We start from the raw sequence: 15,763 nt of genomic DNA on the forward strand, positions 1-15,763 counted from the left end.
AACAAAACATTCGAAATAGAAAGCCACTTTCAACTACTTTTAGCCTCATATCTCCCGCACCCTTATAGCTATCGAGACGCAACCACCCCTATGCACGAATGGAGACTTGGGGCTACCACCACATACAAACACCATTCACGTGCGATGTGTAGTTTTGGCGAAAAAGTGAAATATAGGGACATACATGTCCATTTTTATTTATATATATAGATTATTATATACAATTGCAACAGTAGAATTGATTTAATTTTTTCAATTTTGACTTCATTAGATATGTGCTTCGTGTGACTAGTGAGCAATCTGGTACTGATTTCCAGTTGTACTTGTACTGTACACTTTTTCAGACAGTCCCTTCAAAAATGTATAACCAAGGTTTTACTCTATTTATAAATATATTAGGAACCTAATTTAGAAATCGTGACAGTATTTGTAATATTCCATACATGAAAAAAATATATGCGCTAAAGTACTAAAATATGTAAAATCAACATGTCTGCTTATTAAGAAAACTATATAATACTTTAAAAACGTTTTCAGCATTTACTAGAACATCCTCAGCTATCTAACAAAAGAATACATTTGAATCACAGAATGGAATAAACAGAATACATTCTTTTAAATTAACCAATCATCAAACAGAATTTTACAACATACTGACAGTTCATATTAAATATATACAACCTTATCACTCAAATAAACCTATTATTATATTACAGATATTACAAAAATTCTATGAATTAAGTATTCCCTTTCATATGCTCTCTAATTGAGTGACACCATAGAGATTAATTATGTTGGTATATTTAAAGAAAACATGAATAAAGCAGATGGTTTGGACAGTATTCTCTTAGTTCATGTATTAGAATAGAATTGTTCCAAGAAACCTCAACTTTAGTGTCATACAGGGTGATTTTTAATTCACATAAAACTAAACTTTAATAACTTAAGTGTATGAGATAAAAATAAAATTCAAAAAGCATAATATACAGAATTTATTTCCATTTAATGAATTATGTTTTCAAAACAACTACCTTCGCTCGCAATAATAGTTTTTAACTGATTTTTGAAATATTCAATAACGGTAATAAAGGTCTTTCTTGGAATCACCATTATTTCTTTTTTTTTATCATGTCTATCAACTCTTCAATAGTTGTAGAAACATTGTGATATACTCTATCTTTAAGATAGTCCCATAAAAAGAAATCACATGGGTTTAAGTTGGGGTTATAAGACAGTCATTTCATGCCACCACCAGCATATTTTTCATACTCTAATCTGTTTACACACTTCTCAAACATGCCGTAAAGGCTTTTGAGCACTTGCTTTGTGTGATTGGGCCTTACACCATCTTGCATAAACCAAACGCAACAGTGTTTATGCTCGACAAGCATTTTTGGATAAATCTTCTTTTCCAATAATTCAACATATGCAGCAGAAGTAACATTCTTTTTGAAGAAGAATGGTCCAATAACTCCAATTAGTATACTGACAGCAAACAATTGGAAAATTAGAATTTTGATAATAATTCCTTACAATAAACACATGTTCTAAACTGAGCACCGCTATTTTGAAAATGACTGTTAGCATTAATCAATCATTGACATTCAAAAATGTAAACATTGTACTACATAGTACTTTTTGAATTTTATTTCTATCTCATTCAGTTGAAAAGTTATTAAAGTTGTGTGTTAATTAAAAATCACCCGTGTCAAAACAGTGCAGTTATTATTATTCCTTTTTATGACTTTCCCAAACTGATGTTATCGTGTACAGATAAAATATTACACAAACCTTGATCAGCATATTGTTTATTCTTTCTAACATTTTCAGCTATCATTTGTGACTATATGATTGCATACAAATTGAATAGAGTTACTCTTTTTACATCAAATATATGTTAGATTTTTAAATAAATGTATGAATTCCAAAATAAATAAAAAGATTATATGAAACACATAAAAATACATAAATAATATGTGAATCAATGGTTATCTAATACAGATATAGGTTTGTGTCATTAAGGAATAGAATTTTGGTATTAGGGTTTAATGTTATTATGCTAGATATTTCCATACTGTCAAGAGACAATCAGCATCCTTGTGGTTGAAGCATTGGTGGTTTTTGGCATGCCTATAGATGTCAATTTTCTCAATTATTTTTCTTTCCCATGGATTTGAGGTGATGCATAGGAGTTCAGTTTTGTGTGAGAACTTGGATTTCAATTTAAACAACGTAAATTAAATAATAATATAACTTTATCGACTGGGATATCTGTCAACTTTCATACCTGGGACTATATTTTCCACAACCCTCTGATTTGCTGTCCTGATTTCATCATTTAATATGACAACTAGCAACCAGTTGAGTCAGTCATTGCCAGTTCCTCAAGCGGGTCAATCGTTTGTGCGTGCCTCAGTTACTCCTTTTGGAGACATCAAATTATTCTATCACCAGATACATCAGCTTTGCATTGGAAATGAATATTTCCACAACCTCAGCTACAGATACTTTATCCCTCTTGTCTGGGACCATAGCTTCTACGGCAGATTTACAGAATACAAACTATCTGCAAGAACTTTTACCGACCCAATGTGCAAACACCAGACACCTACTTCTCTACAAGATATTTATTCCTGTGCACTCTATCGTGAACTCTCTCTCATACACACAACTGAGTTATTGTGTCTATGCACCTAGAATTTCCTAACTGACTCGGTAGTCTTATTTTACTAATCTTATGTGTAAACTTTTAAAAACAAATAAATGAGTATATGTGTTTGTATAATTTATCTCTGAGTGCATTACTTCCATCATGCTGTCTCATAGTCCTCCAACTGGAATCCAATCGCTTATGCACGTGACTGCTCACGTGACCTAGTTCCTAACAAAAATCATTCACTATCATGGCTTCTATGTCGAATGGGACCTGTGGTGTCATCCTGATGTGGCATTGAAGAGGTGCTGACCTTCCGGTTACACTTGTCAAACTGTGGAATATTTTCAGGTATCAACAACATTGTTGCCAACACTGTGTTGTATTTTTCTTTTCTAACATCATTATTCATGTTCTTTAATCTTGTGGGTGGTTGTGTCCAGTATAACCTATGTAACAGCTGACCTGGGGCTCTAGTCTGTTTTGTGAAAAGTTGTCAAACAACATTTGATAACATCATGGTTGACTCAACTCACTGTTGTAAGTTGAAGTTGTACATTGACTAGTTTGCAAGTCCATTCGGTGACAGAGATAATTAAGACTTTATAAAGTTGTTAGTTCCAAGCTAAACAACTTCTGCATTTATTTAGCCAATAGGAAGGCATGATACAAACTGAAGGAGTTGTAAGTGGCATTGTTTAGTAACATGGCAGAGAAGCTAGTAAAGGCGAGGCTGCTCGAACTAACGATTAATTTTTTGGACAAACATAAAAATATGATATCTGGAAAATTTGGCATCACATTTAGAGCAAAAGATAGGTAAAATTATGGGAGAATTTCAACATTTTACTGAATGCCGACGTCATCACTCCTCTTAAACTGCAGATAAATAGAGAAAAGTAAAGAGGCTATATTTGCTTGTTTTAAATAATAACTAAATAATGTAATCGGCAATTTTAATAACAAATTAGTTTATTATAAGAAAATTAAAACGATTTTTTAATATTAGGCCTATAGTCTATTAAATTTAGTTACAGTGTGTGTGTGTTGTAGATCAATAAAAAATATAGATCATTAGAATATTATATTGCGAATTAAAATTAAATTAATGAGTCTCTAATGTTTGTACATTAATATACAGCATAGAATTTTAAATTTTGAAATATTTAATAGTGAACTCGGAAAAATCTACGTGAATCATAAAAAAAATGACCTCTTGTAATGTGCAATTCAATCTTTGGTAAGCATATTTAAAAGTTAATTTTAAAATTTATATTAAAAATGTGTGTTCATATCAAATGAAAATATAACATGTTTATCAATAGTCTACAACTAAATGGTTTAATTTATGAAACTTTTTCATAGACATGAAATGATTTCAAAGGTAATGTGGAATAAGAAACATTGATAAAAAAAAAATCATCTGGAAAGAATGGCGGTTAGACTAGCGTCCCTGATTCTCTCCATCTAATTTTGATTAGGATTTCGTAAACCCCAAGAGGAGTGTTTGGATTAATAGTCTTTTATGTTATGGAGTATGTTGTATATGTTGGGGTTTTGCTTATACATTATATCTTACACCATATTTTCTTCCCATATTTCATCTAGGTATCTGTTGTAGGTAACAATGGATCAAGTCTGTAATAAAATGCACACCACACAATTTTCCAGCAAGTGGAGTTTGTGGAACAAACATTTTCAATTTATTTTATAAACCTGCTTCAGATTTCAAATTGTGACAATCGCTTGTCATTTCTATATATAAAATTAAATTGCTGGTTACGAAGTCTTTGTTTATAAGCTTCTAGAATGCTCCATCACCTGTTATTGCCTGGAGAGGCAATAAACCTAGTGGGGTGCAGGAGAGGGTATATATTGGCTTGTGGTCGAGAGAAGGACTCTTTTATTTTCGGTGCCATTACAGAATAAACACGAAGGTGACCAGCAACAACAGGACTGTGCAAAGAAAGTTATGAAAGCCAATGAACTCTTCCAATTGACAAGACAACCAGGAGAAGGCAGCGATTATGTGACTTGAAAATTTGAGAAATCTCTCCTGTTAGTGTCTACCCTCCCTTGTATTTTTTGATTGTCTACTGATGGTAGGATTATCTTGTAAGAAAATTTGCAGATTAGACTAATACTTAATTGTCGCAAAAAGACAAAACGACTTATTGTAACGAGAACCTAAAGCATTGTAATATTTGAATACCCTCTGATTATTGAGTGTATCGGATTTGATGTTAACTCAACTTCGAGTTAAGAAAACAGAAACTTAATTATATAATGATATGAATTTTATTACATGTTATCTATTCCTGTTTTAATTTTGGACTTTAGGATCTAGTCTGTACATTATAATCCTGAGCTTATGATTTTGCTATTTCTTCAATACAGTTCAGCTCCTTCCATGTGTCTAATGTCAGAACAATGTGTAAACACTCTGGCAATGAAAGCCTTGAAGGCAGACATTTTACAGGAATGTGGATCATTTGAACATTTAGGAATGTACAAGGAGTTTAAAGCTGGTTTGATGTAAACACCAGTGCATATTTCCCCATTCCATAGAGCTAATTAAACATAAAGGAAATGGACCATGTTTCTGCTAACTTAATGTAATTTGAGTTTGATGTCCTTGATGTTGAATTAAATCTAAGAAATAGTAAAATATGCACCAATGTTTACATCAAGCCAACTTTTCAAACTCCTAATACATATCCAAATGCTCGAATGACCTACATTTCTATAAAATGTCTGCCTTCAAGGCTTTAATTACCAGAGTGTTTACAAATTGTTCTGACATTACACACTTATGGACAAAGATGAACCAAATTAAAATAGCAGCAAAATCACAGAGTATGCAAACAGATGCATAATAAAGTTTACAGAATAATATAGTAACAAAAACTGCATGCCTGGGATTCCAATGTACAGACTAGACCGATTGTTGTTACTTAGAACAGACACCTAGATGAAATAAAAACTAATGGGAAGAAAATGTGGCATAAAGTTAATATACAATTGAAATTCCACCATACAGTGGGTGATCGGTTAACGAACATAATCCGTTCCAAGACTTTGTTCGTTATCCGAATTGTTCGTTAACCGATTATCGATTTACCATAGGTTTGTATGGGAATTTGATTAATTCGTTCCGAAGACTCCAAAAAATAAAAAAAATATATACTTTTTTTACTACTTTATTTACATGTAATAGTAAAAATACATACATATGCTGTCTTGCATTTTTATTAGTCATGTTTTATCCGTTTGTGGGGGTTAAACAATCTGTCCAATGTCGATTGCTTTTCTCTTTTCTTCAGGATTTTTTGGAAGTAATTAATAGTATTGTAATTGTAGAGATCCCCAACCCAATGAACCTTATTCTGCTTTGGTTGCCACTTGGATGATATAACATTTTCCCACTCCTTCAAAAGATCTTTAGTAGCAGATGTCGACATTGGTCCTCTTTCGTCTTCCTCTTTTCCAAAAGATAACACATTTCGCTGAGTTTCTCGGTATTCTTCATTTGAGAGTTCTTGGAGTTTTTCTGTCGTCAGATCAATTTCAGGTTCCATTATGAGCTCTAAAATGCTCTTTATTTCTCAGACGTAATTTTCATTACTCCATTAACAGCTTGAGACTTCTTGATATATCTTTCATAGCTAAGATTGAGTCTACTATAGCCCTGTTCAAGCCATACTGCCTAGCAATATCAGACACCTTGTGCTCACTTTCTACCTTGGCTATTATCTCTTACTTGGTTTCTACAGGGAGCACAGTTCTTGACACTCCTCTTTTTAGGCTCCAAAATATTATCAGTTTCTTTTTTAAATAAAAAGTTCAGAAAAGCACTTACAAAAATTCAGAGAACAGAAATCAACTAGGCCACAAAAAATTATTTAAATACAAGGCCCAAATGAAATTCGAAATTTGGTATTAAAACGTTAACGAATATCCTTTCACCTTTCGTAAATAAACCCCGAAGCAAAATTTAACAAGTACCTGTCTGACAGTCTCGCGAAGACTACAAAAATTATTTGTCAGAAAGATAAACAAAAAGCCAGAATTACAAGAGTGAGTTTCAAAATTTGGAGGAATACTATCCGATCGGTATCGAGTTGAGAGTCGATCTTACGTCTCCCACACTCCGGAAGGTTTCGAATTGTTACCTGAAGACGAGGGAAAATCAATTGGTATTCGTTATTTTCGGTCGCTTCTTTTTATGTTTATTCAGTAAAGTGTTCGTTATCCGAACATGTGTTCGTTGTCCGATCATAAAAATCTTTCGCAAAAGTGTTCGTTATCCGATTTGTTAGCTATCCAAACTGTTCGTTAACCAATCACCCACTGTATACATCATATGTAATGTGAAAGACTCTTGACCCAAACATCATCCTGTGGTATATTTTAATTTAAATTTATGCATTATTTTATGCATCTGTTAATTTATACTGTTATTAATCTACAAACATAAAACTATACAACTTTCTTAAGGAGATAAATAGGAGTTATTTCTAATTACATGATTTATTACTGAATAATAGTCTGTTACAAACATATAAAGTCATTAAATTTGTCTCTTACTCAAAGTCCCAAATTAATATTAATAAACTAGATAAAACTTTAATTAGAATTAATTTCAAATTAGTTTTTTACATTTGTTACACAATTAAAAGTATTAAAATGAAAATTGAAAAGTGATAAATGGTATAATTACAATTATTTAAAATTTTTTGTACTTTTTTTTTTCATTATTAGTCTAGTTCAGTGGTTCTCAAAGTGGGCACTACTGCCCCTAGGGCAGTGAGTAAATCTAGGAGGGTGAAAAGCAGCAAGGGGGAGGCAAAGTCCTGACCAAACAGTGACCATAGATGAGGGTTTGGATCACTGACAACTTTCCCCTTTCCTGTGATAAAACAGGTAAGAAGAAACATTGCATTTAATGGTTTCCAGATGTGGCGAACAATCAATAGTAACGATACAAAGTGTGAAGTTCATAGAAAAGCTTTTTTAAGAATATTTCAATGCCTTTCTCACACATGGAAAAATAGGTTGGTAGTGTCAGATATAAGTTTATGGAACCAAGGGGACAGTCACTTGAAAAAGTTTGGGAATCCCTTGATTAATTCATTAAATTAACATCTGCCTGCATGTAGAGGGTTAACCCTCTATTAATTAAAAAGTAATATGTGAAAGGCTCAGAAAGAATTAATTTCAAGAACAAATTTTATCGATATTAGATTATTATGAACTCTCTCAAATTATAATTTTAACTAATACAACATTTTTAAAGTCTCAAAATGTTTTAAATTTTAAATATACAAGCATGAGTAATGCAAACATTATATAGTTCAATAACAAAGTTAAAGAGTGACATTTAATTAGTTTAAAACCATTTTCTGGATTTTTAAACAGTACTGTGTAAACAGATGTTTAAGGTATTAATTCTTTTAAAAAATGAACTTTAGTTCATGAGGAATAAGTGATTTTGTTTTAAGTTACCTTGAAAATCATTTTCAAGATTAACAGAAAAGATTCCATCCAATTCTCCATGCATGACTCCATATGTAACTACATTAATAAATTAATATAGCTTCATTACTTTTGAAATGAAAAGGGTACAAGGGATTTTTGACTCACCCTCTATTAGGGACTCAATCTGATATATTTTTGTGTTTTGTGAAGACTTGTTACACATTGCTATTATAGTAACATTGACATTAAGTAGTATTAATTCATCATTATCATTAGACATTAATGGATAAAGTTTTTCTTGTGCCAAAACAATTGTACCGAAATGCATCATTTTTATATTACCATTAACAAAGAAATGGCTACTGACAAATTCCTGTGAAATTCACCCCTGTAATTCAATTGCCACTGTCGCGCATGCAGGATATTTAATTGCTTGTCTTGTAATTATACTTCTTGATTGTATTGTCCTCGTTTGCATTATCGTCCTCGCAATGTAAATATCCCACGTCTTCATTTTCTTACTTTTGAATAATAATAATATATGTGATCTGAACAATCTATGCCATACACTCATTATTATAATCTCTAATTACGTTTAGTTTTATCTGAGTCAATTGAGTTATCTCAAGTTTGACCTGAGTGAGGAATTTTCTGTTTCATACATTAAAAAATAATAAACACACTCAAATAACCTTGAATAAACAGCAAAAATTTAATAAATGAAATGTTTTCAGACATTTTTAATGCTTTTCTTCCAGTAGAATATGTAATGGAATGACACAATGGTAGTTTGGATAAAAACATTCCAAAAATACAAATTCAAATTTTCATCATCTGAACATTAAGGTAAGGTAAAAAAAAAGTTTGTTATTAAATTTTTGCTGTTTATTCAAGGTTATTTGAGTGTGTTTATTATCTTTGCAAAACAGCTCTGATTCAGCATTAAAAAATAATTCATTTAGGTATTTTTGATAAAAATAAGCTCTTATTACAAGTTGGATGAAGAGTAAATGTTACTGATTAAGTAGCATTGTATTACAAAACTAAGCTTAATTGATAATGGTGTCAGAGAATAGTTCACCCACTGACACAGATACAGTCAATGTATTACGCTTTCTATGCAGATAATTGTGAGGGTCATAAAAGCGAAACTTTTAAGCTGGAAAGTTTTGAAGATAGAATCGGGTCAAGAGGGGTGTTAATGACAGAACCCAGATGGGATGAAAACTTTCTTACGTATTGTAAAACAAACGCAACGCGATGATAAACAGCAGGGGGAATGTCGACAGAGAGAGTGAGCTTTGTCGAGATGTTCGCGAACAAGTGTCGGGTTGAAACAATCAAGAAAAGGGGGGATTTAATTAATTAATGACAAAAGGGACATTTGTTAAGCCCGAACGCGTTAGGGGGTAAATGGCCACATGAACATCTGGTGAACCATTTAAGTTCAAAAATGTCAGAGAGAAGGGCCATAACGGAGTAAAATATGAGCGCAAACTTTAGAAGCCTCATCATCACCTCTCCGACCTTTTCCCGACCTCTGGATTGGTCTTGGGTTTCGCCTAGAAACAAAAGAATGACTAATCGGGGTAAGGGAGAGGGTGAACGAGACCAATCAAAAGGATGATATTCGGGAAAAATCTCATAAAATCCCCGAATCTCAAGGACATGGAGGCCGATTCTCCCCAAGACGAGTGACGAGAAGACTTCAGGTCATCTGTGCACCTACCAGCCACGACCGTCCAAGCTTCTCCGCCTACTCAGAGAAAGAGAGTGTGAATCCGAACACAGGACATCACCCGTTCTCCGTCGAACTCTTCTTCGAAGTCCTGGGGCACCCACCAGCAGCTGATGTCCAATAGTCCTAATTGTTGTTATTGATATTATGTAAGTTAACCTTATGTCAAAAATAAACGGTTTCGTGTAAGACACTTGTCATCTTTGTCTCCTACCGCTACCACCCACATACAATTCTCCCCTAGGTTTTCCTGATGCGCAATTAATGTATTGCCCCTAGAAGTCGGCGATCTTACATAATAAATAATTATGAATTTTTCCTATATTTTACACTTACTCGGGGGGCGTGTCTAGCCTGCGGAGGTGTTGGTGACTTTTTTGCTGAGCTGTTGTGGTGATGTTAGACATGGAATTTTTACAACAGAATATTAAGTGTAAAACTGAATTAAGTAGTTCAAATGTTGCATTAACTAGAATAATAATTTTTATGTTAATAATGATTGCCGGAATTGAGTTAAATCCCGGACCTTTTCCTCGATCTCCTCCAATATCAAGTCAAGCAGTTATGCAAAAAAGGGGACGAGGGAGACCACGTAAAGAGCATACAAGAGATATAGAAGAAAATACTCAGACAAGCGAAATGTCAGGAGAGGAATACTTATTTGAGGAACATAATAAATAATTACAGTTATCTAATTTGAAAATTAATATTACTTACAGATAAATATTGTTATATTATGACATATATTAAAATTAACTCAACTAATTTCATAATATAAGAAAAATGTTTTGTAGAATCAATAATTGGGAACCCAATTATGATGTATAAATTAATCCTATATAAATTAAGATGCTTTAATATATAAAATTTATGAATAGGAAAAGTAATATATCAAATATTGAAACATTTTTTCTTTGTTTTCTAATCAATTTACATTCGGTAAAATCAGTTTAATTCAATTAACTACATTAATCATTCTCACTACAGGATATCTTAAAAATAAACTAATAAATTTAATATAAAGACAGGTTGTTACATTATCATCTTACATCAAGATTAATAATTAAGAATTTTGGAATTGGACTTTGTACAGAGATTATTATATTTACTGTATTATAATTACTGTATTTGTGGTTATTATTGGACAACATGTTTGTTTGGTATTTTCTCTTTTTTTTTTTACTTTGTTTCTCATACAAAGGGTATAAAAGTACTTTGTACTACATATATAAAATAAATAAATAATAATTCAGTTATTATTAAAAATAATCAAGAATTTAATTAAATCTAATTTACTTTTAAAAAATGTTGAAAAAAATTGACCTAGAATGAAATTCAATATTTGACTAATTTTATTCAGTATCATTTGTTCCATTGTTTTTCAATAAAACAATAATAATTTACTCAAGCATTTAGTAGAGCTGATTTTACATATATGGGACACAGCCTGTATAACTGTATACGGTACATAAATTACACATCTTTTCCATATGCAGTGGTACTCCATACTTTGAACAACTGTAACTTCAAATGTTCTAGAATTCACATGCTAAATTAGACAGAAATTAACTGTGGAGTTTGAACGATGCTTCTAAGTTTGAAATACGTGTGCAATAAAAAAAAAATGCACTTGCTGCATAAATGCTATCTGTTGTGCCCAAGTCATTTCTTGCTCTTGCTTTACACTTGTGTGTTTTCAATGCTTTTTTGCTTTATTTTTGGTGTGTTTTGTTATATATATTGTGTTATTCATCAAGTTTTAACAATTTCTTCCTGTAACTTTTCTTCGTTGACAATTTTTGGGTGTCCCATATGTTTTGTATCCTTTAGTTCAAAATTTCCTGAATGGAAATTTTTAAACCATATTTGACAGATTTAAAGAGTATGCACAGCATTATATCTTTTCCAAAATTCGTAATGCATAATATTTATGATACACTTTTTATCTGGAGACATTTCAACTTGATTCTATTCAAACGAAATGTGAAGTAAAACGTTTAAAATACACTTCTAAACAAAAAATACAATCTCACATTAGTAGCAATAATGTGTTAAATTTCACAACTATTGTAATTAAATCATACACCTACGTTAAGTAACAACAGCTGTTAAAAGTATGCAAAATCTTTCTGTTCAACCCAATATAACCTTTACTTTATTAACCTTGGTATCTAAGAAGTGTATGGAAGCAACAAAGTCTAAGAGAAAGGTTGTAAAATTGACAATTAAGATGAAAATAAACCTATAATGAAACCTGAAAGTAATACATCTGGAGGTCAGGTTTAAGATGACAAAGTCAACAGACCAGTAAACGCAATTTTCATTTTAATATACAGCATTTATATATTTTATTTATTGTTTTCATGCTTTAACTTATTATTTAGGGCATTTAATTGTGTTAATGTTATCTTAGATTATGTGTATTTGCTGTTTAAGTTTATCAAAATGGGTATTGTTTAGGGTCTGGAAATGGATTAATTCACTTTCCATTATTTCTAATGGGGAAAATTGATTCAGAGTTCAAACCACCATCTGGAACAAATTAAATTTGAAGTATGAAACACATTGTGTATATATATAAAGAAAACTAACAGAAATTATTAGAAAATGCAACTTCCTGTATTAGTTTTTTCCTTGAAATCTATTACAGCAGTTAAAACAAAATTATTATCCTTAATATTTTGCAGTAAGGTTTTGCTTAAGCTTTAAACAAATTATATTTTAGCAGTGGTGTGCGGTGACATTTGATGATAGGGAAGCTGTGCTGGCCCTGGATTGAAAGTGTTATATGATATTTTGGTGTGTAGCATCCACGAGCTAAACTGCGTGAAGTTGGTACTCTGTAAAGCGCATGTACAAATAATTGTATAATATAGCTGCTTTACACCATTCAAATATTTTCGCTGTGGAAGCTATCCCGTATTCGACAATACAGCACTTCCATTGGGAATATGCATATACAAATTTATATTTGAATATCAATAGAAATCTTATCATTGTTTTTCACATGTAGTATTGAAATTTGTAATAAGATATATAATGCGGTTATAATAAAATATTAACTTTAATTAATTCAAAGTACATTAAAATATGAACATAATCACATAATATGTATTTATATTTTAGAAAATACAAGGGAAGCGGCACTTCCACAGCTTCCATGGACGGCACACCACTGTATTTTAGTTAATCTTTTTAAAATATTATTATTAAAAATTATAATAATATAGAAATAAAAAGACAAAGAATTATAATAATATTAAAATCCACATATTTTACTGGTAAATTATTTTATAATTAATAAACTTACTGGTATCATCCAATTAGCTAAATCTCCAAATTGTGACACTTGCATTGCACCTAACATAGTCAGATCAATATGACCCCTGAAAGGATATGAAATTTGATTACTTTTTACATTTAAATTTAAAGAAAAATATAATTTTTCATAACCAAATGGTATACCCTCTAATCATTCCAAAAGATTCGTCACTAGAAAAAAATGCAGCACCAGGTACAGCTGTTACAGTTTCTTTTCCCGCATTAATCAGATCTGCATCTTGTTCACCTTCCAAAGGATATGGCCCCTAATAAAAATACAGTATATCCATTTTTCATTATTCAAAAAGTTTAATTAAAATACCTACTGTATAACAAGTTTTTATTAGTGTATTATTTTACTTATTTCATTTTCAATTAAATAAAAGATAATATTATATGGGTTTGAAATTTCTCAGACAGTTTGTAAGAAAAAGGAAAAGAATAATGTAATTTTAGCAGTTAAAAAAACTCTTAAAATAACTAAATGATATGTGCTACTTTAAGTCTTTAATTGTCTTTAAAGTACTTTAATTGAAATAGTAACCATTTAATTAACGCTTACAATAATTTGTTAATTTTAAAAGTGAGGTAAGTCCGTTTGGGTATCAAAAAATCTTTTATTTCTTCAGCCAACGTCGATAAACACTATTGTATAATAACAAGATACATAAAAGTTGTCTTATCAATTTTTTAAAATCTATTGAAATGCAAAACCTTAAATATTTTGAAACAAGGAAAAAATGGACTTGCTCCACTTTCAAAATAAACTCATGTAGTCTTGAAAAAATGCATTTTAAATGTTAAAAAAAGTTTAAATTAATCACTTTTTACTAGCAAATCTGATTTGAATTGATGTGTCTTGAGCAATATAGCCAAAAACATCTATTATTGATACAAAGCTCGTCGCGTGATCCTCTCGCATTGACTTCTCGTTGTTGTTTTAGACGTAATATGTAAAATACCAGTTTTTGACAAGCAAAATGTTAAAAACAAAATGCAACTTACAATCAAGTTATATAAAAATCACTATAGGTAACTCTTTCAGACTCTTTTACTGTACAGTACATAACACTTTGAATATGGTGTACCAATAAAAGTATCAGACTTTTGTACATTTTCAGTCTACAAACAAATTTCAAGCTACTATGCAACATTGCTTTCTGCCAGTTTTGGTCTCGGTAACAGCAAAATCATTTGTAAAAATGAATTGCTTGTTTTCTGTTGTGAATATATTGTAATGCATAAAGAATGGAACATAAAAAAATTGTTTGACATACAATTGTACAAAAGTTTTTTTGCCCAGTGAAGATGGTAATGCACCATTGAAAGTACTTGCTAACATATTTTATCTTTATTAAAAGTCTTTAATAATGAAAGACAGATGTTTTTCTATACTACTTATATATTTTGGCAACAAGTGTGCATTTAATTTACGGCACTTTTATTTGCATACCACAGAATGTCCTTTCTCAGTATTTTCTTCTCTCATCTTTTCCAAATTCAAGAATCTAAGAGTGATAAAAGTTTTTACATAAATCAAAACAAATAAGAACTATTTTAGTAAATTTTTAAATTATTTCAAAGACGCTATCAGAAAACCGATCCTACCCATATGTGGGAAAAATAGGTACTGCATAAAGAAACTAATAATAAAACAATGTCTGTACACAATGGAATGAAAATAGATTTAAAACAGAACACAGAATGATTATAATCAATTTTTCAAAATTATAATTTATAAAAACTTTTGAATTGTCTAATGAACTGCTGATGCACATACACATCATTCGTTTTTAAATCTATTTGTAGAATAAAGTAGATAACACAGATACGGTGGATAAAATTACAGTGGAAATTCGATTATCCAAACTTGATAAGGGTCAGGAGTCTTCTGGATAAACGAAATTTCAGATAATCCAGAAACTCATTTTTGTGATTTGGGTACAATGTCAAGCATTGCATTTAAAGTTTCACAAACAATAAATGCTGTATTTGAAGGTAAATTAATTTACAGGTAGACCTCCTACAACGCGGTATCTTTACAACGCATTTTCGCTCCAATGCGGTTGGAAAAATGCGGAAATTTTCTTACAACGCGGTACTTTTACAATGCGGTTTATGGTATTGTAAGGAACCAAGTCCAAACGTTATTTTTATTTACTTTTATTTTGCTTATTATTCTATTTTTGTTTGGGGCTTATGTTTTGTTAGGACGAAGTTTCCTCACCATTCACCTTAGTAACTTAAAAATAGAAGAAAAACCAACTCACCAACGAAAGAAAAGCGCCGTAGAAAACTCGCGCACACTTGCGCTTCCCAAGTGGAAAAAAGTAAGTCCGCACTGAGAAAAAGGGGGGGGAAGACCCCACAACCCAGTTAGGAATCGCTAAACCTTAAAAGAATAAAGCATCCCGATAATTGTTAAAAAGAATAATGTAAAAGGTTAGCGAAGTATTGTCGGAAAACAATCTGCCAGATAAACAAGAAAAATTTAATGTTACAGATAAGTATGTAAATGAGGAGAGTGAGCTCATTCAGAATTGTGACGTCACCTCACACTATAAAGCCTCTAA

The 15,763-nt window shown here is 31.3% G+C and overlaps 1 protein-coding gene across 1 annotated transcript in view; it reads right to left on the reverse strand.

The window, feature by feature from the left end:
* Positions 1 to 15,763, reverse strand: part of LOC111619072 (succinyl-CoA:3-ketoacid coenzyme A transferase 1, mitochondrial-like) — a 160,486-nt gene that overhangs the window by 86,975 nt on the left and 57,748 nt on the right. The window contains exons 10-11 of the mRNA XM_023360719.1: positions 13,335 to 13,456; positions 13,180 to 13,255 (exon numbers count right to left, since the gene is read on the reverse strand). Coding sequence (XP_023216487.1) covers positions 13,180 to 13,255; positions 13,335 to 13,456 — 198 coding nt within the window. The remainder of the gene's footprint in view (positions 1 to 13,179; positions 13,256 to 13,334; positions 13,457 to 15,763) is intronic.

This window comes from Centruroides sculpturatus, unplaced genomic scaffold, assembly GCF_000671375.1.
Source record: "Centruroides sculpturatus isolate CEXI.00-Female unplaced genomic scaffold, Cexi_2.0 scaffold170, whole genome shotgun sequence".
NCBI lineage: Eukaryota > Metazoa > Arthropoda > Arachnida > Scorpiones > Buthidae > Centruroides > Centruroides sculpturatus.